At 42.0% G+C, this 26,029-nt stretch overlaps 1 protein-coding gene across 1 annotated transcript in view; it reads left to right on the top strand.

Annotated features, from left to right (window-relative positions):
• Positions 1–5,570: 5,570 nt before the first annotated feature.
• Positions 5,571–26,029, top strand: part of ARPC2 (actin related protein 2/3 complex subunit 2) — a 29,644-nt gene continuing 9,185 nt past the window's right edge. Inside the window, exons 1-7 of the mRNA XM_072813385.1 lie at positions 5,571–5,762; positions 5,977–6,058; positions 13,673–13,707; positions 15,799–15,911; positions 20,086–20,131; positions 23,003–23,189; positions 23,904–23,997. Coding sequence (XP_072669486.1) covers positions 5,985–6,058; positions 13,673–13,707; positions 15,799–15,911; positions 20,086–20,131; positions 23,003–23,189; positions 23,904–23,997 — 549 coding nt within the window. The 5' untranslated portion in view covers positions 5,571–5,762; positions 5,977–5,984. The remainder of the gene's footprint in view (positions 5,763–5,976; positions 6,059–13,672; positions 13,708–15,798; positions 15,912–20,085; positions 20,132–23,002; positions 23,190–23,903; positions 23,998–26,029) is intronic.

Below are 26,029 nucleotides of genomic sequence, written 5' to 3'. Positions count from 1 at the left end.
AAATTAAATCTAGTTTGAATTGATATCAATTTACTTCAATAGCATACCTTTACTCTGCTTCTATCCAGCTCCATCTCCTCTTTATTTTCTCATTGTCACAAGTGACATCTTCATACATTGTGTGTTTGTTAACATAGATTTAGAATTATTTTCTACCTTTGGCTTTTAAGTTTTTTTTTTTTTTTTTTTTATTTATGATAGTCACAGAGAGAGAGAGAGAGAGAGGCAGAGACACAGGCAGAGGGAGAAGCAGGCTCCATGCACCGGGAGCCCGACGTGGGATTCGATCCCGGGTTTCCAGGATCGCGCCCTGGGCCAAAGGCAGGCGCCAAACCGCTGCGCCACCCAGGGATCCCCTACCTTTGGCTTTTAAATCATATAGGAAATACAAAGAGGAGTTACATTCAAAAATACTATAATAGTAGCTTTTATGTTTATCTGTGTGGTTACCTTTACCAATAATCTTGATTTCTTCATAATACTTCAGGTTACCATCTAGTGCCCTTTTGTTTCAGCCTGAAGGTCTCTTGATGGCACTTCTTGTATGGCAGGTCTATCAATAATGAATTTCATTAGTTTTTGTTTATCTGGGAATGTCTTAATTTCTTCTTCACTTTTTAAGGATAGTTTTTCTGGATATGGAATTCTTGGTTGATAGTTTTTTTCTTTCAGCACTTTAAAGAGATCATTCCAAGGCCTTCTGACCTCTGTGTTTTCAGATGAAAAATTAGCATTAAATCTAATTGAGGATCCCTTGTAAATGATGAACCACTTCTCTCTTGCTACTTTCAAGATTTTCTGTTTTTAGCTTTCAACAGCTTGGTTATAATGTACTATAGTGTGGATCTCTGCATTTATCATACTTTGAGTTTTTTGAGCTTACCAGCTGGTGTATATTCATAATATTCAACAAATGTATAAATTTTGTCACCATTATTTCCTCAAATATCCCCCCCCCTTTTCTCTTTTGCTTCTGGGGTTCCCATAATGTGTATGCTGATATTGTTGATGGTGTCCCATATGTCCCTCAGGCTTTGTTCATTATTCTTTATTCTCTTTGCTTTCTGCTCCTTAAACTAGGTAATTTTAATGTGCTCTATCTTTAAGTTTGCTGACTCTTCCTTCTGCCTACTCAACTCTTCTGATAAACTCCTCTTCTGTTTTTCAGGTCCAGAATTTCTATTTGGTTCCTATTTATAATTTTTATCTCTTTATTTATATTATATATTTATTCATATATCATTCACCTCATTTCTTTTAGTTTTTTGTCCATGGCTTCCTTCAGCTTTTTGAGTATGTTTAAGAGAGTTTATTTAAATATTTTTCTAGTAAGTCTAATGTTTGGGTTTCCTCAGGGATTGTTTCTATCAATTTCTTCTTCTTCTTCTTCTTCTTCTTCTTCTTCTTCTTCTTCTTCTTCTTCTTCTTCACTATGAATAGGCCATACTTTACTGTTTCTTTGCAATTTTGTGTGAGAATTGGCATTTTGAATGTTAAAGTGGTAACTATGGATCAGATCCTCTCACACATAGGGATTGTTATTATTGTATGATGAAGCTTGCAGTCATCTGCTTATTTCATGCTTTTCTCACACTATTTTTTGCAAAGACTAAATAGTCTTTATTGTGTATAGTTACTGAAGCCTCAATTTATTATCTCTTTAGTCATCCAGTGACCTGACAGAGATTTTCATGAATGCATGAATCCAGAAAAGGAAAGGATAAAAAAATGAGTGTTCTGTTTCTTTAAAGATTCTTAATTGATACCATGGGGAAATCACTTCTGCCCAGCCTATTGAAGTTGAAACAATGACCAGCCTCTGTGCACATCCATTAGCAAACTGCCAAGCAGACCAAAACACAGAAACCTGATTTTTTGGAGGACAGGTCCCTATTGCTCACACTCTTGATTAAGCAAGTCATACCAGAGATGTGGAATGCCATCCATATGATTACTTGCTTTGGGGGTGAGGGATGGTGGCTGCTATGTGAAACATTAAGACTCACCAAAAGTCACCAGCATTTTTATTCATTAAAGATTTCCCTAGATGCTTCAAGTGTTTAACTAGACTCTACAGTTACAAATAATTTACTCTGACAGCTCTTGCCACCTCAGTAATTGTTTCAGTGAAAGGACCAATTCCTGGAGTTTCCTGACTTCACTATCTTCTATGATATCACTCTCCAACCTGTACTAATCTTGATCCTACAAAGAATAGACAGGAGACTTAAGAAGAGGGGTTGTTGGGATCCCTGGGTGGCGCAGCGGTTTAGTGCCTGCCTTTGGCCCAGGGCGTGATCCTGGAGACCCAGGATCGAATCCCATATCGGGCTCCTGGTGCATGGAGCCTGCTTCTCTCTCTGCCTATGTCTCCGCCTCTCTCTCTCTCTCTCTGTGTGTGTGCCTATCATAAATAAATAAAAATTTTTAAAAAATTAAAAAAAAAAGAAGAGGGGCTGTTTACAAAAGGCTATTTACAAAGCATACATGTTGGGCACCTGGGTGGCTCAGTCAGGTAAGCATCTGCCTTCTGCTCGGGTCATGATCTCAGGGTCCTGGGATCAAGCCCCACATTGGGCTTCCTATTCAGCAGGGAGCTTGCTTCTTCTCCCTCTGCTCCTCACCCTGCTCATTCTCTTTCTCTCTCTCTCTCTCATAAATAAATAAAATCTTAAGAAAAAAACAAAGCATGGATGTATAGGAACCACAAGAGAATGCAGTAAGCCAGGACTAACAGCAGACAAGCTGATACCACCTCTAGGCCCTAAGTGTTAAGGAAAAGGGGTGAAAGGAAAGGAATCTGGTTGGATTCAAGGGAAGTTTCCACTACACTTATTTTTTTAAAACCTCTGAAGTAAGTTTAATTATAATATGTTAAGATTCAAGAAAAGTGGGTGGTAGTACAAAGACATAGCTCCTATTAGTCATAAATTTAAATAAACCAAAAGCAAGATAAAGAAAATAGGAAGAAAAGCCATATCAAAAGTCTTTAGTCTTCTAAATCCACTAGTAAAGGATTGTTGCCTTTCCCACCCCACTCACCCTACTTCCACCCCTTCCTCCATTACTACCACCAAAGATTCATTTTTTATAGACTTTAACCCATGGAAGGCAGCAGGAAGGCAATGGGCTAATAGTGAGATTAAGCAGAAGTCAGCTGGGATTCAAAGCATTCTTCCCGACTCCCACCAGAAAATTCCTAATGTTTAAGACTACATTTCTGGGGAAGGTTGAAAGCATAATTCGGTTAGGTATTAAGCCCCAGGTTGGTGAACTGGCCTAAGTAGCACCATTTTGGGTTTCTTCTTAACACAGTCCAACTACAATTAAAGTGTTAGAATAAAGATATTTTCAAATATGGGGACCCCTGGCTGGCTCAGTCAGTAGAGCACATGACTCTTGATCTTGGGGTCCTGAGTAAGAGTCACACTTTGGACGTGATTACTTAAAAAAAAAATAAATAAAGATATTTTCAAATATGCAGATTCCAACAACATATCTCTTAAGTTCCTTCCTTAGGAAGTTACTGGAGAAGATGCTTTAGCAAAACACATAAACCAAGAAAGGAAAACCTGGGATCCAGGAAATGGGCAAAACAGCCCAGAACAGCAGTGAAGGAAAATCCCAGAATGACAACTGTCATTGACAATTTGTCCAGGAAATTGACAAAACAGCCCAGAACAGCAGTGAAGGAAAATCCCAGAATGACAACAGTAAGTCTAGAGAGCAGTCAATCCAGATTGAAACAAGAGAAAGGAGGCACTCTGGGACAAAGACTCTAGAGAAAAAGTGGAACTTATGTATTTGAGTATATTGGAAATATTGCTAGACTTTGACAGAGTCTTAGAGCACCTGAAGAGGGGACAGGCAGGCAACTGTAGATAATATACAAAATTGACAAGTAAGAGAAAAAAGGCAATAATCGGGTCTAAGGAAAATAAAGGGTTGTATAAGTTAGAAGGCATGGATGTAGTGGACTTCAGGGCTCATCAGTGAACGATATTTGCATACATTATAATTTAAGTGCTTATTATTGGTTTCACCAAAAATTATTACATAACTTTGCAGAGGGCAAGGGCAGAAGTGAAAGACCAAGTTCTTCTGTTTTTTAAAAGATTTTATTAACTTGACAGAGAAAGAGAGCACAAGCAGGGGGAGTGGCAGGCAGAGGGAGAGGGAGAAGCAGGCTCCCCACCAAGCAGGGATCCCTGATGGGGGGCTCCATCCCAGGACCACAGGATCACAACCTGAGCAAAGACAGATTAACCAACTGAGCCTGAGTGGTTATCTATCAGGTTCTTATCTATCAGGGCAGGAAGTCAACAGATAATGCTTAAAATTAACAAATCAAGAATTAACAGTACAAGTATGTATTTTGATTTATGGATGGAATCAGGATATGTAAGAGTTGAAGATACTGCATTTACAAAGTAGGCCAGGGAACTGCTTTTTTTTTTTTTTTTTCATTACGACACTTTTAGTTTACCTATACATTTTTACACCGCGTTTGTGCATTATTTTAGTTCAATAAACACTAATGCTAAAGTATTAGCACGTAAGAATCTGTTTTATAGAGCTGCCTGGTGGGGCGCCTGGGTGGTTCAGTCAGTTAAGCGGCTGCCCTTCGTCTCAGGTTGTGATGTCAGGGTCCTGGGATCCATCCCCCAGTATCTGGCTCCCCGCTCAAGCGGGGGAGTCTGCTTCTCACTCTCCCTCTGCCCCTGCCCCTCCGTGCCCAGGCACTCTCTCTCCCCCCAAAACAAATAAATAATAAAATCACTTTGGATTCTAAATGTTTAAAAATGTTCATTAAAAAAAACAACAACAAAGAGCTGTCTGGGCCTTGATGACAGGGGCTAGTTTTTGTTCATTTTTGGGGGGTACATAGCAGAAAATAAGTCCACGCGTGTAGGAGAGACTCCACGGAGTTTGTTAAGATTCCCCCTGGAGGAGGAAAGCACAGGGCAAGGCGCACACGCAGAAGGCGCAGACCCCGCACGCGGTCAGTATGCACGTGTGCAACGGATGGGGAGGGTGTCGAGGCCAGGGACCACGTGCGTGGCACCCACACCAGCCCCCCAGGCACAGAGATGCAGGCGTGAGGAACCCAGGGAGGGCCATTCACCCGGGGGGCTCCTCACTGCCGGTCTAACTGTGTGTAGTTCTGAACCGAGGATTAGTCGGTCACGCTCCCTCGACCAGACTGTCGACCCCACGAGGGCAGGACGTCCGTGCCTTCGTCGCTGTACCCCCCGGCACAGAGCACGAGCCCATGGATTCGCGACGCTGCCGCCCGACAGCCCTTAGCGCCGCACGAGGGGCACAGCGACGAGCTGAGAGCCACGAGCCGGCCGGGAGACGACGCGGGCGACACTCACCGCGTCCCTGACCCGACAGGACCCGAAGGCTGGAGCTGGACCTCCGGGACGAGCGGGATGGAGGGGCTGGACAGACCGGCGGGCATCCGAGCCCCAAGCGAGGCGGGGGGGGGGCGGGGACCCGGGATGATGGGGGGGGTCGCGCATGCGCCAGCCCAGCCTCCGCGGCGCCCCTGCGTGCGCGTGCGCGTGCGCGAGGGGTCGAAGCGGAAATGGCGCCGCGGGGCCGCGCGTCCGGGCAGCGAGCGGAAGTGGGTGTGAGAGCGGAAGTGGCCGGCTGGAGCCGGGGGCTGGGCGGGGACCGGGCTTGTCGGTGAGGCGGCAGCGGCGGCGGCGGCGGCGGCGGCGGCGGCTCGGCAGGCGGGTTCAGGCTTCGGGGGCCAGGTCGGTCGGGTGGGTGGGTGACTCCGCAGCCCGCGCGTAGGAGGGCGAGCGCGCGTCTGCGCCTTCCCCCGGCCCCGGCCCCGGTCCCCTCGCCCCTGACCTCCTACCCCACCCACCCCCCCTCCTCCGGGGGCAGCGGGGCCGCTCCCTCCGTCCTTGCCTCCCTTTCACCCACCCTCACCCTCCCTCGTCTCTCCCTCCCTGCCCGGGGCAGCCGCCGCCATGATCCTGCTGGAGGTGAACAACCGCATCATCGAGGAGACGCTCGCGCTCAAGTTCGAGAACGCGGCCGCCGGGTGAGCGCGCGCCCGGGGCCGGTGGGCGGCGGGGGCGGGGGCGGGGGCGGCGGCGTGGACCCCCGGCTGGTCCGCGGGGTCGCTCGCGGGGACGAGGGCGGAGGCCCGGCTGGGCGCGGGTCCGGCCCCGGCGCGGTGATCGTGGGAGGCGACTGGGCGCGGCGGGGTGAGGGGCCGAGATGCGTGGGGAGAGGCTCGGAGGAGGGATGCGGAAGCGGCGGGGCACCGGGGCGCGCGTGCCAGAGGGCAGGCGACCTGGGGGACGTGCGGGCAGCTGCGGCCGAGGACCCCGTTGCCTTCTGGAGCGAGCGGGCCCCCTCCCTCTGCACCCCGCGTCATTGTTCTGAACCCCGAGAAAGCCCGTTTGGGGTTGGGCTGGAAGGAGTTGCCAGGAATTCCCGGGACTGGAGGAGGGCAGAAGGTGCAGGCCCAGATCCCCGCCGGCCTCCTCGCTCCCCGGCCCCGGCCCCACCCCCACCCCCACCCCCACGTCTAAAGGAGCAGAAAGCAGACCCAGGCTTGCAGCCGGAAAAACGCGACTTCTCTAGTTTCCCTTCCCCGAACCTTACCGTAAGACATAAGACACACTGGCCATTTTGTTACATATTTCTCAAGCAAAGCAGATAGGCTCCCCATCCGCACCCCTCCCTTATCTCTCTTCTGAGGTTCTAATACTCCTCTCCCCACCCATTTATCTTTTAAACTCTTATACAAGACCCCTGTTCTGTGATTTCTTGAGTGGTAATCCCGGCCCAGGTACACACTCAGAGGCATCCAAAGTCTATAAAGTTCTCAGATAACCTTTTTTTTTTTTTTTTTTTTTAATTTACCAGTGGCCTTTTTAAAGGTAGCCTTAGCACATATTTCCAAGGCAGCCTTCTCTGTGAAACGCAAGCATCAGTGGAAAACAACCTCCTTCTCCTCCTCCTCCTCCTCCTCCAAAGCTTCTTTGCTTTTTTTAATATTTAAAACGTGAGCCAGGGATCTGGTTTTAGCTTCTGATTTTCGGTCGCCTGTAGCCAGTCCCTCTGCCTCGTTTCCACATCCTGAGGCTGGGGCCTCGCCTCTTGGTTGCACAGTTGAGGAAATAAGTGCCCACTTGCTGGTGAACTGGGAACTAGGGATAGAAAAGTAAGTGGCCGGGAGAGCATTGGTGGAGGGGAAATTCTAAGTGCTCCTAATGAACTTGTGGCTTGGAGGCATTAAGAAAAGTGCTTCTAGCTCACCCCTTAAATTGAATATATTGAGTCTCCTATCTCTTTTGTAAGGTCACAGGTTTTATCTGTAAAGCAAAGCATGGCTTTCCTTGAAGTGAGGCTTACAGTAAGCAAGAGCTACTGTTTCCTGCCAGGGGCTGCAGTTACTTATATTTTAAGCTAACTTGCTTCTTGTCTTCAGCCTCACTTACCAGTTCCTTTGCATTTTAAATGTTTGAGTGAATCAGCTCCGAGTCTTATTTTGGGTGATTGCTGGGTACTTTTTTGAGCAGTGTAGCACATAGGAGGAAGTTAAATTAACTTCTGCATTTTCACAGATGAACCTGTTAAGCGCATTCTCGAGTCCAGACTAGCAAAGAATGAGACCTATGTGGTTATAAGCTGATCTACAAGATAAATGCCTGTTCATTTTCAAGTAGAAGCCTGCCTTGTAGTGTAGAAGTACATTCACATCTATTTGTGTATTTGTGATTCCAAAATGAAGCTCATTATCCAGACCATCCACCCTTTTCCTTTTAGAAAACTATAACTCTTACAAAATATCGTTTCAGAGGAATTAAAATAGGCACTCAAGTCTGGAAGCCTAAGTTAGAACTTCTAGGACATTTCTCAACAAAGTATATGTTATAGCGATGTTGGATATTGGGGCAGGGCAAGTTTTGGCTTTTAGTCTGGCCTGTCTTCTCTTTGAGATGCTACTTTCAATACGTGGGCTTAAAAACATGTTCTGCTGAAAAGCACTCTGAAAACCTTTGAAAAGAGACCCGGATATCAGGCCTAGGAGGTAGAGCTTTCTTGGGATTGCAGATGTTAACAGCTAGCAGGAGCTGGCCTCTAAGCTCGCGGTGAGTTTCCAGGCCTACATGGTGAGGCAGCAGTGAAGGAGTTAACGTTATTTATTAAGGCGCATGCCTACTACACCAGAACTTCCAGCAAGAAATGACTAGTGTGATCATCATAAACATTTATGGGATTCTACCAAGCAGGGACAGAGAAAGGAGGCCTTTCTGAAAGAGCCTGTTGGCAAGAGAGGAGCTGAAGGGTGAGGTGTGTTAGGGTGGCGATGGGAGAAAGACATTAATGAAGAGAAGTAGCTTGCAGAAGAAACCCTGAAATCGGAATGGCTTTGCCAGTGGGGGGACCTGCTGGGACGGGGCAGCTCCACCTGGCTTTGCTTCTCAGGACAAACCAGTTGGGGAACTTAGGGGTTCAGAGCAGCATTTTCCTGAGTGAATCTCTCCCAACTCTGTGATGTCCAGTACAATAACCGGTGGCTGCATGTGGCTGGTTAAGTTTAAATAAGAAAGTGAAATAAAACTAAAATTAAGTTCCCCCTCACACCAGCCACAGTTCTAGTGCTCAGTTGCCACATGTGCCTGGTAGCAGCCATATTTGGAGAGCCCACAAGTAGAACATTTCCATTATTGCAGAAAGTCTGTAAAACAGCACTAGGACTATTGCAGCTACTGAAAATGCAAGCATGAGATAGTCTTAAAAATAGTTCTGTGGTATATGCTTCAGTATACAGTTGCAGTAATTTTCCTCCTGAGGTTGATTTTTTTTTTTTTTTAAACGATGCCTCACACCATCCTCCTAAGTCTTCTTGCCTGTGACATCCTAGTACTAAGTAAGAGTCTAAGACTCTAAACTTGCTTTGGGTAAAACAGCTCTGTTATCTAAACGTTGAACATTTAGGCATGATCACCTTTTAATTTGGAGGCAGTTCCAAAAGCCTAAGATTCATTCCCAACAAATTGCTTTTAATTTTTTCCTACCACACTTCTGGGAAAATGGCTTATTGGAACAATTCATATATCGTCACAAAATGGTAATTATTAGTAAACTGTCTCCCCAACAGCCTACACACTAAGAGAATATGCTGATGAAGAAGCCACGCTCAGCACTGCAAATAAGCTCATGCAGGTCTTGTCAACAGCATTACCTTTTCATTTAGGAATTCTTACCCAGATGCCCAATTAAAGCAGAAGTAATCTGGCAAATTAATTTAATTTTTTTGTTACTGTATACACACCAAGAACCTTTTCAGCCTCAAAAACTAGGCCTGTCAACTTACAGTCTGAAGTCCAGAATTGAGGAAATGCTGTCAGATGCAAATTGCTGTTGCTTTTAAGTACATGCTGGCTTCTTGCCACAGCTGTGCATATTGTGGGGCTCTGTGGTTGTGTGAGGGGGAGTGAAGCTCAGTAAGCAAGCGGTGCCAGTTGGGGTGGGCAAAGACCGTGGGAGGAGAAACTTGAGAAAGGAATAAATTAAATCTTGCTGATACCTTGTTCTCATTCCTAAATATGCTGCATATGTCCTCAGAGAGACAGACTGGTTTGAAGTGATACGGAATTGGGACATTAAGCATCCAGAAGGAATGGAAATGTCTGGTTGGTCTTTTTACAGGTCATTACAGTTGCACACTGCTGCCTAGCTTCTGACCTCGGCATTGCTTTGTGCATGAAGTCCTAGAGCTATGCTGATGGCTCCTTAAGGTCAGGGCCTATCACTTTGGTTGTCTTTCTTTCCCAGCATCCTCATTGTATATATAGTTAGCTCAGTAAATATTCTCTTTAAGGAATGGATGAGGCCAGGCAGATTGGATCTTTGTTTCTTCAGGTGCTTAATTTATCACTATTCTGATGCTGTGTGAATCTGCTTTTAATCATGTTGGTTTTTCATATTTTGAGATACGGCTTAGAGAGTAGACAATTTTTTGGTCTTTGCTCAAATTGGATGATGGGAGCCTTATAGGGGAATTACAGAAGAGTGATCAAAAACTTTATAGTGAAATAGCAGAATTCAGTAATTCCTTTCGTTCAGCTCATAGAAGGGGTAAGTAGAAGAGGGACATAAATGCCCAAATGGAGAATTGGATGCATTCAGGAGTAAAAACTCCAAAATCTTAACAAGAAAAGAAGATTGGAAAATGCAACTGTCAGGAGTCCTTTATTGATTGGTGACATTTTAGAAGCTTCCTTACAAAAAGGATAGAAGAAAATTTATCCTAAGGATTTTAAGAATAGCTTTTGAAACCCATCTGGATGAATTGAGTATGTTTGTGTCCTGTGCAATCCAGTCAGTTACCCTGAGGATTTATCTAGCTGGTTTGTTCTAGGATTTTGGACATTACAACACTGATACTAACAGGGTTCTGTTTCTCCTTGTAGTGCTGACCAATTCGTGATTCTGGGAGTTAGCACAGTCCCACGACTTCTTCCAACCATGACTTCAAAGTCTGGTCTTTTCTGACTCCGTCAGAAAAACTGATTCATCAATCACTGTCTATGAATTAGACAAATAAGCAAATAGCTTATTTGCTATAAGCTTTGAAATCATAATTCCATTTGATTTTAAAATGTGCAGTTCCCATTTACAGTTGAGAAAACTAGGGCTCTTGAGAGTTGTGGAGGGAGTAGACGTATGCATGAAGCATTGTGCAGATATCTTTCACTGACTTCTAACCTTATTTATGATCTGTCATACACAGAACATACTTGCATGGCAAATTTGAGTAAATGGTCTAGCCTAGAGATCCTGCTACCGGGCTGCCCCTGAGGGCTGTGAGGCTCATTATCTCATCATGTCTGTAACTTAGTCACAAGACACTGGTTGGGAAACTTTCCTGTACACATGTCATCTCAATTAATCTTCACAACAACCTTTTAATCTTCATTTTCTAGAAAAGGATCCTGAGGCTCAGCAACATCTGAGCCACGTTGGGTATGGTTTTTAGCCAGTAGGTGACAGGACTTGAGTTGAACAGTCAATGCTAAAGGCCTTCCTTTTATTGTGATTAATTAACCTCATTCCCAGCATCTGAAACTTTACCAGATGGTAAAACAAAAAAACAAAACAAAACAAAAAACTTGAACCATTTATCTTCTGGGCTTGTTAGAGGTACACTTTCGCCCAGACCAGTCTTTCTGGGGAAACAAACACCTGGTCTTAGTAATTGACATGCCATCCTGTTTGGTATATTTCACTCTTGGTATGGTCTATTTGTTGGGGTACAGAGTTGTAATTCCCACATGACCTCTCAGGAACACTCCTTTGGCCAAATGTTCTTCTCTACAGCTTGTCTCCTCTATAACCTATTGTGTAGCCATAAATAGTAAACTAAAATATTAATGGCAGTGATTTGACAAATATTCCCAAGTCAAGCAGCAAACCACTTAGTATACCTCTTCCTAAGCAACTTCTCCCAGTGGGGATCTGCTTGGGGAACTTTACAGCCTAGAGAAGTTCATAATTTTAGTTAAAATGTTGATAGCTTGGGGGCACCTGGGTGGTTGTCAGTTTAGTGTCCAACTCTTGATCTCAGCTCAGGTCTGGATCCTCCGGATCATGAGTTCAAGCCCTGCATTGGACTCAGTGCTAGGTGTGGACCCTACTTTAAAAAAAAAAAAAAAAAAAAAAAGTTGTGGTTTTGTTTTATTTTGCTTTAATGTTTACAGCTTGCAACCCTTAGGGTTTTTATTTATACCTAATTTTTCTCAGTCTGCTGATAAAGTAGGAGAGTGAGGAACTCAGTCCTTTGTTGACTGAGTTAAAGTCTAAGGATTTAAAAAATAAAAAAACCCAGCTACCTACTAAGTGATGTAATACGGACTTTTACAAGCCTCCACCCTGACTTTTTGGCATAGCCACCCTTTCCCAGGAAAATAGACTTCCATGCTTCCTCCCATTGTGCAGCCTCTTCATATTTCATTCAAGTGAGCCATAGATTAATGTTTGTGCTGCTTCTTCCTTTGCTCTTGTTTTTTAGAGGTGAGGAATGGTGGTTGGCCATTCATTGTCTTTGCTGGCTACAGTTTCTAATGAAAGATCAGAATCAGTTTAAGTTTTCATCTCATTCTTTTCATCATACTCTAAACTCATTGCTTCTCCATAAACCCACTTGATGCTTCCATTCTTAGAGTCTCCCAGAGCGATTTTCCTAAGTCACATGGATGGCCATGAAGGAGTAGAGTGGAACTCCGTATGTGACTTGTATTGGTTGATTTTTCAGCAGGGCTAACGTATGCTTCGTAGAAGCCAGTTTCCTGGAAAGGTATTGTGTAGCATCTGCAGCAGCTTTTTAACACTCATAAACCACGCCACATATTCCATTATTTCCCAGCAACCCTAGAGGGCAGCTCAGTTGTGGTTCTCTTTACAGGTAAGGGAGCGGAGGTAGTATAAAAGAGATGTACTTGATGGTGTGGTCTTGAGCAAATTAGGCAAGAATAATTGGGGAAATGTGTGTGTCTTGTCTGCTGGTCCATAAAACAAAGTGGAATCATTGCAGTCCTAGGTAGCTAGAGATAAAACCTTGGAGTCTTCCTTTGTTTCCTACCATTGGGTTTTGAGGAGAAGTGGGGAAATCATGTAAGGTGGCTTTTCACAGGAGGTTAATTAACAATTATTGTGTATAGCTAGTATGTATGTCATGCTTTCTAGGTAATAACTCAGCAGCATTTATCAAGTAGAAGTTTCTGTACCAGGCTGAGCTAGGAGCTGCACAGAAAGTATCAGGCTGTCCTCATTGCCTGCCAGGATAGGTTATTCTGTGTCTGTTCTCTTTATCTTTAGTAGTTCTATAAGGTCAGTAGGATCACTTGTATTCTCCCATTTTATAGATGAATAGGTGAAAAAATAAAAGCGTGCAGTGTTAATTTGTCTGAAAACATGGTCCTGATGAAAAGCTGAAGGTGGAAAATTGATGTCTTGACTGTTCTCAGTGATTCCACAGTGTTGTTTTGTGCTGCACTTCCATAGAAAGTGGATTTTCAAAACAAAACAAAACCAAACAAAACTAGAGTAGAACCAGTGAAAGAGGGCTTCCTGAAGGAGAGTGGTGAGTACTTTGGTGACATAAAGGGAGAGAGAAAGACGTGTAGGAAGACTTCCAGATTGTCTTTGAAATGGTATAGAACTTCTTGTTTTATGGACTGAAATTATGCTTTCATCTTCAGTAAATTAAAACCATTCTGCATTCTGTTTAGCAGCTTTCCTGTGGAATGTACTACCTCTACTTCCATCACTCCTGTCCTGTGGGGGAGACATTGATCAAAAGATAGCATTTGGTAGTTCCTATATATATGCAAAAGTGTGTATCATAGTCCTAAGGAATTCAAAACTAGAGGTAAGACACCAACCATGACAGAGATTGGACAGCAGCTGAAAAACAAAAGCTGTGTCTGTCCTGCTGCCTTTTTGTATCCTCTACCTTAAGTGAGCCTAAAGGTTCAGGTACCTGAGGAAGCAAATTGTGTACTCAGGTCAGCAGTAAGCATAAGATTGGTCCAGAATGCTCCAATCTGAAGTAAAGCTCAGGGGTCTTTGTGAGTCCTTTTGAAGGCCAGCAGCAATACAACTATCTTTACTAAGGAACTTTTCTTTTGTTTTGCAGTAACAAACCAGAAGCAGTAGAAGTAACATTTGCAGGTAAGTGTCCTTACCTTAACCCTGTAAGAGAAGGCACAATATAAAAATAGAAAACAAAATCATTCCTAAAGTAAGTTTTGAGATTTGGAGTACTGTCCCCTGATTGTCAATGCTTTTTGAGATCTTTGCTTTAGATGATTATTTATGGATTTATTGAACTTTGTAAAGTTACCTACTGATATCTCAGAGGTTTGGGCTTAATGTTGTGGTATAAACTAAAGTTTGTTTAATTTGGAAATATTAAATTACTGTCTTCAAGTAACCTTCATCTCAGTTTTCCCAACACTAGAGTAGTGGGGAAACATGGAAAATACTAGAGACCTGTTCAAGTCAGAGAAGTTACTGCTTTCTGTTCCCTACTAAGAATTAGATACTGATGCTACTCATGTGCTGTGTGGACTTCATGGAGTTAAAACAGTCACCCTCTGTATAGTGAGGGTATTTGACTAGGTGATCTGGGAAGACTTTGCAGTTCTGAAGTGCTGTGACTGGAGGCTAGGCACCATCCCTGTCCTCTCCCACTAACTAGCAATGTCAAATCTCCCTAAACTGAGGTTCTCAGCATCTGGTTTCGGGAACTACACCAGTTAAATCCTCTCTGCAGGAAGGTAGAAGCCAAAGAGAAGGGAGGCTTGTATATAGTTTAGAAGAAACTTAATAACCAAACGCAGTGTGGGGCTCTTACTTGGATCTTAATTCAAATAAGACAACAGTATTTTAAAACCATTGTGGGGTTTTTTGGTTTTGTTTTTATTTTGGTTTGGTTTTTTGAGGCAGAATATTTGAACACTTGACTGGATATTTGATATTAAGAAATTGGTTTTAAAAATTAAGGCATGGTAGTGGTATTGTGGCTGTGCTTTCTAAAAAATTCTTGAGACGCTTAAGCTCTGCTTTTGGCTCAGGCCGTGATCCTGGAGTTCAGAGATCGAGTCCCACATTGGACTCCCTGAGGGGAGTCTGCTTCTCCTTCTGCCTGTGTCTCTGCCTCTCTCTGTGTGTATATCTCATGAATAAATAAAATCTTTAAAAAAAAAAAGTAAATAAATAATTCTTTATTATTTGGGGATACATTGTGAAATATTTATGGATAAAATGATGTGATGTCTCGGATATGCTTTAGAATAAATCATTGAGGGGGGCATCTAAATGAAATAAGATTGGCCGTGTGTTGATAATTATTGAAGTCACAGGGGGAAATTAAGAGTTGATTACACGTTATAATCTAGGCTTGTTTAAAATACATTGCAACGGGATCCCTGGGTGGTGCAGCGGTTTAGCGCCTGCCTTTGGCCCAGGGCGCGATCCTGGAGACCCGGGATGGAGTCCCACGTCGGGCTCCCGGTGCATGGAGCCTGCTTCTCCCTCTGCCTGTGTCTCTGCCTCTCTCTCCCTCTCTGTGTGTGACTATCATAAATAAATAAAAATTAAAAATAAAATAAAATACATCGCAACAAAAGCTTTTTTAAAAAAAATACTTTCAGGGGCACCTCGGTGGCTCAGTGGTTGAGCATCTGCCTTTGGCTCAGGTTGTAATCCCAGGGTTCTGGGACTGAGTCCACATCAGGCACCCCTCAGGGATCCTGCTTCTCCCTCTGCCTATGGTTCTCCCTCTCTTCTATGTCTCTCATGAATAGAGAAATAAAACCTTTAAAAAAATACTTTCTGGGCAGCCCTAGTGGCTCTGCAGTTTAGCGCTGCCTTCAGCCTGGGGTGTGATCCTGGAGACCAGGGATCGAGTCCCATGTCAGGCTCCCCACATGGAGCCTGCTTCTCTCTCTGCCTGTCTCTCTCTCTCTCTCTTTTGAATAAATAAATAAAATCTTTAAAAAAAAATAACTTTCTGCACCAAGCTATGATGAAGGTAAGAATAGCTTTGTAATTTTAGAAGAGAACCAAGAGATAAGTACTTGATAGTTTTATCCCAGTGTTTTTTTGCTGACTTTCTGTATGGATTTAAAATAAATACCATTTTATTTATGTGCCTACTTCCAAGGGGGACCTCCTTGTGTCCTGTAACAAGGCAGACCAGTGTTTTGAGATCTTACTCCCCATTCCCAAGTTAATCAGTTTTATTTACTTTCTTCACAGATTTTGATGGAGTTCTCTATCATATTTCAAATCCTAATGGAGACAAAACAAAAGTGATGGTCAGTATTTCTTTGAAATTCTACAAGGAACTTCAGGCACATGGTGCTGATGAGGTATGTTCTACATCATTTTCCTTGGGACTCCTGTTTCCTCTTCACCTTTTATTGGTAGCTTGCCATTCCTAGAAGGTCTGTTGCACTGATCACTCTGGACAGCTAGCCCACTTAACCAGTGAAGTGGTTGACTTCATTTTCAGTCAAGATGTGAAGTGAAGTGACTTCACTTCAGTCAAGACTTCTTGACTTCATTTTCCATAACGATAGCATATTTTTCAGAAAAAGCTTTGGCTCTTTGCTTACTTGTTTGCTACTCTAGAAAAATAAAGATGTTCCCTAACCAATGAAAACAAAACTTTAGTTCTCAAAAAATGCACCAAAGAATACATTCTTTGACCAGTATAAAAATAGCTATCATGGGGCAGCTGGGTGGCTCATTTGGTTAAGTATCAGACTCTTGATCTCAGGGTTGTGAGTTCAAGCCCTGCATTGGGCTCTGTGTTGTGGAGCCTTTTTAAAAAAAAAAAAAAAGCTATCAGATGGGTTCCATTTTATTTCTATAATATTGTGAAGTAGGTATATAGCTCTGGCCTTTAAATTTTATGGTCTTAATTTCTCATTCTGGAAATTTAGGTACAAATCTACCCTTTTTGATGTAAACTTCTTTAGAGCTGGTCTCCTTGAGTTTCTCTTCTTCCTTATGACTACCACAGGGGAAATAGAAAGGCTCTCTGTGCATTTTGAAATTCTTAATGGCCATGCCTTATTCACTGGCTTTTTTCTATAGCTAAAGTAGCAGGTTTGGTTCCTGTTGAACTATACTTGCTCTGGGTAGAACCATTTATGGAAGAAAGAAAATGTTGTTACACCAGTGAGCACACGTTGTGGTTGGGTCTCAAAGCAGGAAGTATGACTCAGTTCCTGAATCAGTTTTCAGATATCTTTTAGTTTTAACAAGCTAGGTTCTCCTTAATCCAGTTAATGAAGATACAGCTATTTCTAGTTTCTTTCTGATTAAGGGTGATTCCTTTTGAATTACTTAAAACTTACGCAATGAAAATGGTGTTTGTAAAAAAAAAAAAAAATCTCTATCTCAGTAATATTTTGGTATAAAAATTAAAGTTGATGTTAAGTAAATGCAATCCTAGAAATCATAGACCATTATTTCTCTTAATTATTCATATGCAGTTGATCTGTCCCAGCAATTCAAGGGAAGAGCCAAAACCTTTTCTGATTTGCCTCATAAGTTCAAGGGAAGAAGAAATGTCTAGAGAATTTGTATTCAGGGTGATTTTACCTGAAAGAAAAGCTTAAGGAGGAAAACCTAGTCTCATAGAAACATATGAAGGATTATTCTATAAAAGTTAGTGGCCACCTCTTCTCTTTACCAGATTAAGAACAAAAGGAAACAAGCGGCTATTAAGTGGCCCTGCTTTTGAGTAACCATAAAATAACTACCTGAAAAGAATTGTTAAACCTTCAAACAGACAACTCAAAATTTTCCCTAGACAGTTTTCTTTCTTTAAAGATGCAGGTGCAGTGATAATAATAATCTTTGGAAGGGAAAAAAAGCATTAAAGCTGGATTTCTTAAGCCTCCTTTCCAGTCTGTGCCTTCCATACCCTAGAACTCCAAACACAGTGCTATTCTTGTAGCTCCCGCAGGGTCAAAGAACCGACCCCACCCGCCCAAGTGGGTGGAGCAAGTAACATTTGGAGTTTTGGAGCAGAGTGCACAGTAAATGGCTCTTGGGGTTGGTTAAACAGTGACTAGACTGTGATAACCAGAGGAAGCTTGTTTCGTAGCCCAGGCCCTTTTTCAAGGCAGAAAACCTCTGTTGCTAGGGCAGGTAGATCTGATGGTGAGGACTGATGGGTTGTTGCCTCCACGCATCTTCTGGTGTCAGTTTGGAAGAGGGGGGCGTTCATTGAAAAAGTGAATTGTGGTTTAAAGTACAAGTGGAATCAACACGGAAGCGTTGTCTGGTTTTGCCAAGTGGAAGGAGCTGAACAGGGTATAAATTTGGCTCTAAGAACCTTTTAGATCTCAGAGTATTAAGCTTGGAATTAAACTAAATCTTAGGAGTTAATGGTTTTTTCTTCCACGTCTAATTTCCCCTTCTTCCAAGTACCCATATTGCACACAGTACAGTATTATGACTCAGAGATAGCATGCTAGTTAAAATTCTTATGAGATACGCCTGGTTATACACCACCCCATCCCTCAGACTCTTTTAGGAGAAGTGGTGTATATAAGACACCTGAAGGTCAGATCTCTCTGTGCCACCAAAACTCTGTGACCTTAACATCTCCTTTGAGTTCCTCTTCTGTAAAAGAGAGAACCTCACAGTGGCTACATGGTCACTAGATCGGAACTGCATGTGGTATTACTTATCTTTTGCCTGGATACAAATAAGTGTGATCACAAAGTCATGCATTGAGATCTATTCTGTTATCTATAGTTTGCAGATAGAGAATTTCTTCCAGCTGTAAGAAAGTGGTGAAATAAGTATGTGGAATATTAAAGAGTATTTAAGAACAGGAAGGAAGGAACCTCACCTTGTGATAATTTTTTCAAATAGGACAAAAAATACATGGTTTGCTGTTGCTTTTTTTTAATTATCATTATAGAGGGTATGTTGAAAGTAAGATTAGAAGAAAACATCAGGGATCCCTGGGTGGCGCAGCGGTTTGGCGCCTGCCTTTGTCCCAGGGCGCGATCCTGGAGACCCGGGATCGAATCCCATGTCGGGCTCCCGGTGCATGGAGCCTGCTTCTCCCTCTGCCTGTGTCTCTGCCTCTCTCTCTCTCTCTCTCTCTCTCTCTCTGTGTGACTATCATAAAAAAATTTTAAAAAAAAGAAGAAGAAAACATCAATATTGACTAAGCTCTGTTTATTGCAACTCCCCATACACAGACATGTGTGGGTGCAGAGACCACAACAGTGAGCAGGGCTGAGCTCCTGCTCACATGGAGCTACCCTCTAGTCTGCCTATGTTTGCAGTGCTTTCTCTGGCTGATAGAATTCTTTAAAACATGCATTTATAACCCTTAAAACTAAAACAAAAGTTAATGCTTTTGTTTACTTATAACTTGGTAGATTGTTCTGTATTAAGTATCCTTTTTAAATTTTTTTTTGATATCCCAGAAAATTCCAGAGGATCATGAATGTGTTTGTGGTGAGGTAGTGTTGAGAAATTGACTAAAACATCTAGATACAAAATCCTGCAGCCCATCATACTGCTCTTACATATACTGTTAATACTGGCCTCAGTTTTTCCCTTCTTGTAGAATAATGACGACCCCCCTCCCTCCTAAGTATGTTTTTAATGAGGGCTAAGAATCAGCCATGTCTGTTTTGCTCTTAAACATATAAAGACTGATTAAATAGTTCTGATTGCTCTAATGTTTACTTTTTTCTGTCTTCAGATAGCTGCCTTCTGCTTACCATAGCCTATGTAACATTTAAATCTGAACTAGTCCTTCTAAAATGTTTGTTTCTTGAACTGTCAGCCTAGGAGCAGTTTCTACCAGGTGAACCAGTTATACTGACAGAGAAATAGGAAGGTATAAAAAGGGTTCTTGTTTTATCATTTACTCCTCAAAGCTGGAGAGTAGCCAAGCAGTAAGTATTAGTTTTGGGGAAACAAACAAACAAACAAAACATGTAGAAAGTACAACCTTCTGTGGACCCACCAGTGTAAATAAATGGCTATGCTTCAATGATCTATTGTCTTTTGTCATAAAACTGTTGGTGAGCTAAATAATTTTAAAGCTTACAAGATAAGCAGGCTAACTGGAATCTGTTCCCAGTAATTCTGGTTTTATCTCTTCACTTACCTGGGTTACTGGTTTGGCCTGTACTTAGTTGATAACTGACATAATCTTCTTTCACTTGGGTTTGGCACCCTTCAGCACTCTTGAAAATAAAAGTGATTGTGTGCAATACATGGTCTGGGGGAGAACAGAACATATATAGGGCGTGACCAATTCCTAAAAGAGTAAAAGATGAGCCTTGATTTAAAAACAGATCCTAGATTAACCTTTTGGATTTAATCTCAGTTCAATGAGTGACTTGCTTGGTAACTCAGTTAAATCTGCTTCCCTTTATGTGTCCAGTGTCCCATCCGCCAAATGAAAAATTCTGGCTTAGAAGAAGCTTGGCAAATACAGTGCTTTAAAAATGGCATTATCATGCTCTTTGGATTAACATTTGTTTTTGTATTTTCTAGTTATTAAAGAGGGTGTACGGGAGTTTCTTGGTAAATCCCGAATCAGGTATGTAGCCATGTGAGCAACTGTGGAGTGACATGGGAAGATACCTGTCCTGTTTTGTACTGTGCTTTTTTTATTTTTTTAACCAAAGCATTTCATTTAAATATTGTTCCTTTTACAAATATTTTTGCCTGAGCCCAGTTCCCACTTCAACCCTCTCCATGAAACTAGTTTATAAGGGGCTTTGCTTTATCCAGTAATGGTACACAGTGTGGTGTGCAGAATTGATGTATGTCATTTTTAACATTTATGTCGTGGAGCCAAGTGACTTGCGCTCAGTGGGCCACTTGTTTTCTCATGGTGATTTTCTCTTAGCCTTTTGAGACTAAGCAAACATTGATTTTCACCCCAGCCCCTAGTAACACCATTTCTGTACTCTGCACATTTGGAGAAGCTATTCTCACATATTCAAAGAACAGAAATTTCAGCCCCTCCTTTTAATCCGTTCTTCTAATGAAGAATAATAGCCTCTTTGCAGCCAGAGGAATTGAAAAGCACCATGGCCTTCCTTGATTACAACAGCTATGATCTATTGCTTTATAGAAAATTTAAAGCAAAAAAAAAAAAAAAAAACGAACAGTATTTTCATCCTTGTGAATAAGTGGTAGTCTCAAATTCTGAGGCATTTAGCTTGCCCCCCAGATAAGGACCAAGTAGTTAAGTTCCTTTAAACATAATATTACTTGAATTTTATTCCTGTGGTGTCTCTGTAGATCATTCTAAGAAGGTAGGCATGTCTGTCTTTCCACAGTGGTTACTTCTGCTAGCTTATTTCCTCCCTCAGCCTTTGTGGGGGTTTTGTTTGCTTGTTTGTTTTCTTATAATATGACATGCCTCACCACTCTTAGTGGAAGACCTTTCCCTGTCTTCTGTATGCTCTGGAAACAAAATATCAAATACAGAGATAGGTCTTTGGGATGAAACTTGTTATTAGGAGTACTGTGGGCAGAAGCATTAACTGCAGTCCATGAAGAATATTGGAATATGTTCATCCCCAAATTGATGGTAAAAATATATGGAGAAATAAAAACCAAAAAATAAATAACACTGTAGGCTTTAAAAGGAATCAAGGAATTTCAGAGAGAGAGGGAGAGGAAGGAGCAGAACTAGAATAGAAAAAAATTGTGTAGGAACTCTTGGGTGTGCTTGACACAGCTCAGATCTCACAATCCATCAGAACCCCTGGAGTGTAACACAGAGAGCTTATGTTTCTGTCCCTGGACCTTTTCTGCCACTTCTGCTAAAGCACAGGCATTGCTGGATTGCAGACCTTGTGTTCATACAAGTGGAAAGTATAAAAATGAGTGAAAGTAGTGTGTCACCTCCTGTCTTTCTATGGGTTTATCTAAGCAAGCTTGGGGGGTCTCACCAAGCCATAGTAGATTTTTACTTTTAATCTATCCTCGGTATGTTTTTCTTCATCATATCAAAGCCTTACTTAAGAGTCTGACTTTAGCTGTAGTTTTACTTAGCTTGTTTTATTTGGCTTCTTAAAACTAACAAACCTGAACTCTAAATATTTTCTTTTTCTATCTCATCTTGTAGTCTGCTTATTGGTTTTCAGGTGCCCAAAATGGAATGATGATTGATATTATTTAATATTGGAGTGCCAAAAATATGCCAAAAGCACAACCTAGAACAGAGATTTGGATAGTCCGTGTTCTCAGTGAGGATAGATACAACAAAAAACAGATCTCAGGAATGTTCTTAGAAAAAAATTAAATAGTGGCAAAGTATAAATGTCTAAGACATTCCATACAGTTCTGATAAAATTATTCCCAGCAGTTATCTATATGAAAAGATCCACAGTGGTGTACAGATACTCTTACAAAACCACCTATAGGCCTTTTGGCATGTATTAATCATTTGATTAGATAATCAGTTGTCCCAGCCTTGTTTGGTGGAACTCCTACTCAACATGCTGTAAAGAGGCAGAATAGGGTGTAGTGGTCAGCAGACTTGGCTTCAGGTCCCATTAGTTAATGACCTACTGTGTTCTGGGCACTTTAAAATACTGTACACTCTAAATTTTCCCAAGGGCCTCCCTCTCTCAGTATCCTTTTTAAATAGACGCAGGAATTTTGGAGGTTAGGTAGTTTGTCCAAGGTCACAAAGTGGCAAGGCCAGGATTTGGACCCAATTCTGTTCAACTCAAAATAGAATACCTACATCTCTGTATCATGCTGCATTTAGCATAGCACTCTGCTCCTTTGAACTTCTTTTCCCTGTAAAATGAGAATAACCATATCTGCCTGCCAACTTAAAAAATTCTTATAGAGACCCAATTAAGTAAAATTAAACACTTTGAAATTTTTATAGAGTATGCAAGTAAAAGCTTTTGGGGAAGTATATACATATACACACACACACTTTTCAGATTTTTCCATACTTAGCCTCCTTCCACAAAGGGATTTGTAATGGTATGTGATGAGGTTTTGTTGTTGTTGTTTTAATCAAAAAGCTACCCAGCTACTGGTTGTGTTAGCACTTGGCAGGTTAAACCATCAGAAAAAAATGTGTAACTCATGTTATTATAGCTTGATAGCATACACAAGTCCCCTCTTGACTACAGTATCTGGAATACTAGATTTCTAATCGGAGTTCCTGCATTATGGCTTCTACTTGTTATCAGTCATCTTTGATACTGATTCCAATTTTGGCATAGCATCTATTAGTTAGCTGTATATATTCACAGTGGTTTTACAAGAATTAAGGTTTTATCTTACTTACTTTGCCATATGAGACGGATGAGAATAGACAGCAATCTACCTGGGTTAAAAGAATGGACACTGAAACAAAATAGAATGTCCTTAGAACCTGCAGAGTTGTTTGTTCTGTATTTAATATAACCACTGGGTTTTTCCCCCCCTCCAGGATACAATGTCTCTTTGCTATATGACCTTGAAAATCTGCCGGCATCCAAGGATTCCATTGTGCATCAGGCTGGCATGTTGAAACGAAATTGTTTCGCCTCTGTCTTTGAGAAATATTTCCAATTCCAAGAAGAGGGCAAGGAAGGAGAGAACAGAGCAGTTATCCATTATAGGGACGATGAGACCATGTGAGTATAGAACTTGCCCCTCCCCCCCAAAAAAAATAAAATAAAAATAAAGAAAGGAAAGAAGGAAGGAAGGAAGAACTTGGTCCCAAAGCCTTGGTGTGGCTGTTACATGCCCTTTCTGAAAGACACATGGTTAGGTCAGACCCTTAAACTCTGTTGTATGAATCCCCCCTACCATGTGTTTCTCATAAAATTCTTTAAGCCAGGAGATAGATGACAGGGGGAGCAAAGGAGGCCACTTTTGCTCGTCTCTATATCAAAAGTTGGCAAAAGTTGAAAGGCAAATCCAGTGCTTTTCTTTAAAGCACCACTATTCTTCAGTCATATAGCCTGAGTAATAGGGAGGTAGAAGGGACTGTGCATTCTATATGTTTGCAACTCTTGGATCATCTACATAGTAGGAATCTCCTAGTATATAAAGAAATTTTTAGAAGTGAGGTTCTGAGAGTCACAAACCCTAGATTCCATGTCCTACCACACAGACAAGTCAGTACTAGCCACTGAGGGTGATTTTCCTCTCCTGCCCCTCTCAGGGCATGCATGTGTTATACTGACTTTGTTGGTCATACATACTGAGTCTCCCTTGGCATGCCTGGTTTTATGAACTAAGAGATTTATTTGGCTTTACCCATCTACTTCACTTGGAGATCAAGTTCTTGACAAAACCTCATGCTCATTCTGTACTTCTTACCTCGTGGGTTTTGTTATCCTCAGGTATGTTGAATCTAAAAAGGACAGAGTCACAGTAGTCTTCAGCACAGTGTTTAAGGATGACGACGATGTGGTCATTGGAAAAGTGTTCATGCAGGTATGGAGTGGACATCTTGGGGGGAACACCATGGTGTGGTGGTTTATACCTGGGTACCGTAACATACCATAAATATAGAAAACGGGCAGCTCTTTGGATGCCAGAGCTTGAAGATTCAATTAAATAGCTCCTACCAAACTCACTGTGGATAGTTTTTCCTTAGTGGCTTTAACCTTTTGCAGGACTGAATTGGAGAGTGCATTAAGGATTAAACATATTAATGGTGTGACTGAGTTTTAAGCATCCTTGCTGCCATAGGGTCTTTGATTTAAAGCTTAGTCACATTTCCTGCGTTGCATTTCCTGTGATTTCTTGGCAAGATCCATTCTTGGCTTGGTTTAGTCCTAAACTCTTCTCAGAACAGAATCTCTAAAAATTCTTAGTAGTAAGTATTACATCAATAGGCCAGAGTCGTTGAGTGGTCAGTGAGGCAAATTAGCCATAGTTTGCTTGAGGTCACTGTAGAGCACGTCCCTCAAAAGCAGCTCACGTACCAAGAAGAGGAATGGGGCTTTAGTGGGACATTTTGTAAATGAATTTCTGGTACATCTGGACTCTAGTCTGATACGATACCTCATTGTGGCTTTGTCATGCTGTCTGCTAACCAGTTGCTGGCTCTAAGACATGAAGAGCTCATCATTGAAGTAATAAAACAGGCTGATTTCTTCTGAGATGGCTCAGCATTCAAAATCTAGTACAGTGGTTAAATTTTTAAACACCTTTTGCACATTCATGCTGTTCCTTGGCAGGGTAAGGAGATTTAAGAATTCTGGGACAGAATATTTTTTATTGCATAGAGTTGAAAGATGGTTGTGCTTAATGTAGTGAGGATATTTTATGGGTGTCCTAAGCGGCAAGGAAAATACTCAAAAGTGATAGCCTCAATTTGATCTATCTCTGGGGGCTTTTTGTGTTTAGTCTAATCGATCAGAAATTCTAATTTTGGAGCCACTGTACAGAAAAATTGGAATATTGATACAGCATCTGGGAGTACTAAACTTTGTGTTAGAGAGAGAGAGAGAGAGTGTGTGTGTGTGTGTGTGTGTACAGACCTATATCTTGGGTCCTAAATGTAAGCTTCCAGAAAGGCATTTCATCTGTTTTTATGCGAATTGACAGGGGAATTAAATGCAGTAGCTTAGAAATTGGCCTGAATCCAGACTGAGAAACTAATTTTAAAAGCTATGAAGTACATATTTAGATTTGGCTGGTTTTTTACCAGTCTTGTTCCATTTTATTCCAGGCGACATCTTAACTTATTTTTATGCTTTAAACAGACCTTATCTTGGAGAGCTTCCAGGAGATTTGTTCCTTAGGAGAACTTAGTGTATTTTTTGCATATGAATTTAAACTCCTCCCTCAAAGTACATGTGGTAGGGCACTGGTCTTAAAAGAAAATCTCCGCGTTTTTGCACTGACCGTAACTCTAGCTAGTGACTGGATGGGCACCATGCAGCCCCATCTGGCGTCCAGGAATATGGAAAGGCTGTGCTGGGGAAGCCATCTGCCTTGCCTTCCTCACCAAAGTCCAAGGCTGGGGCAATTTATTTGAAATGACCTTAGAAACCTGGGTTTATTTTGCTGGCTTTTACCCCAGAATAAATCATCTGAGAATTTTCCTGGGCCTCATTATTATAAAATCCTGAGAGAACAGTGATGCCTAGCACAGAATGCTGCGACCCAGGGACGCTGTTTGAAGTCCTCCTGGTCACTTACCTGTTTGCTGTGGGCCTTTGTGGGTTTCCCCCTCCCAGTGTGGACCTACAGTCTGCTCAGAACACTTTTGTCATTCAGCAGGCAGACTCTGAGGGATACTTCCTGCCTTTATTTATTTTTATTTTTTTAAGATTTTATTTATTCATGAGAGGCAGAGAGAAAGGCAGAGATACAGGCAGAGGGAGAAGCAGGCCCCATGCAGGGAGCCCGACGTGGGACTCGATCCCGGGTCTCCAGGATCACACCCTGGGCTAAAGGCGGCGCTAAACCGCTGAGCCACCAGGGCTGTCCTACTTCCTGCCTTTAGGAAAAAGAC

The sequence above is a fragment of the Canis lupus genome, chromosome 36, assembly GCF_048164855.1.
Source record: "Canis lupus baileyi chromosome 36, mCanLup2.hap1, whole genome shotgun sequence".
Taxonomy (NCBI): Eukaryota; Metazoa; Chordata; class Mammalia; order Carnivora; family Canidae; genus Canis; species Canis lupus.
The sequence above is the reverse complement of the archived record's forward strand: the minus strand, read 5'-3'. Positions and strand labels throughout refer to the sequence as shown.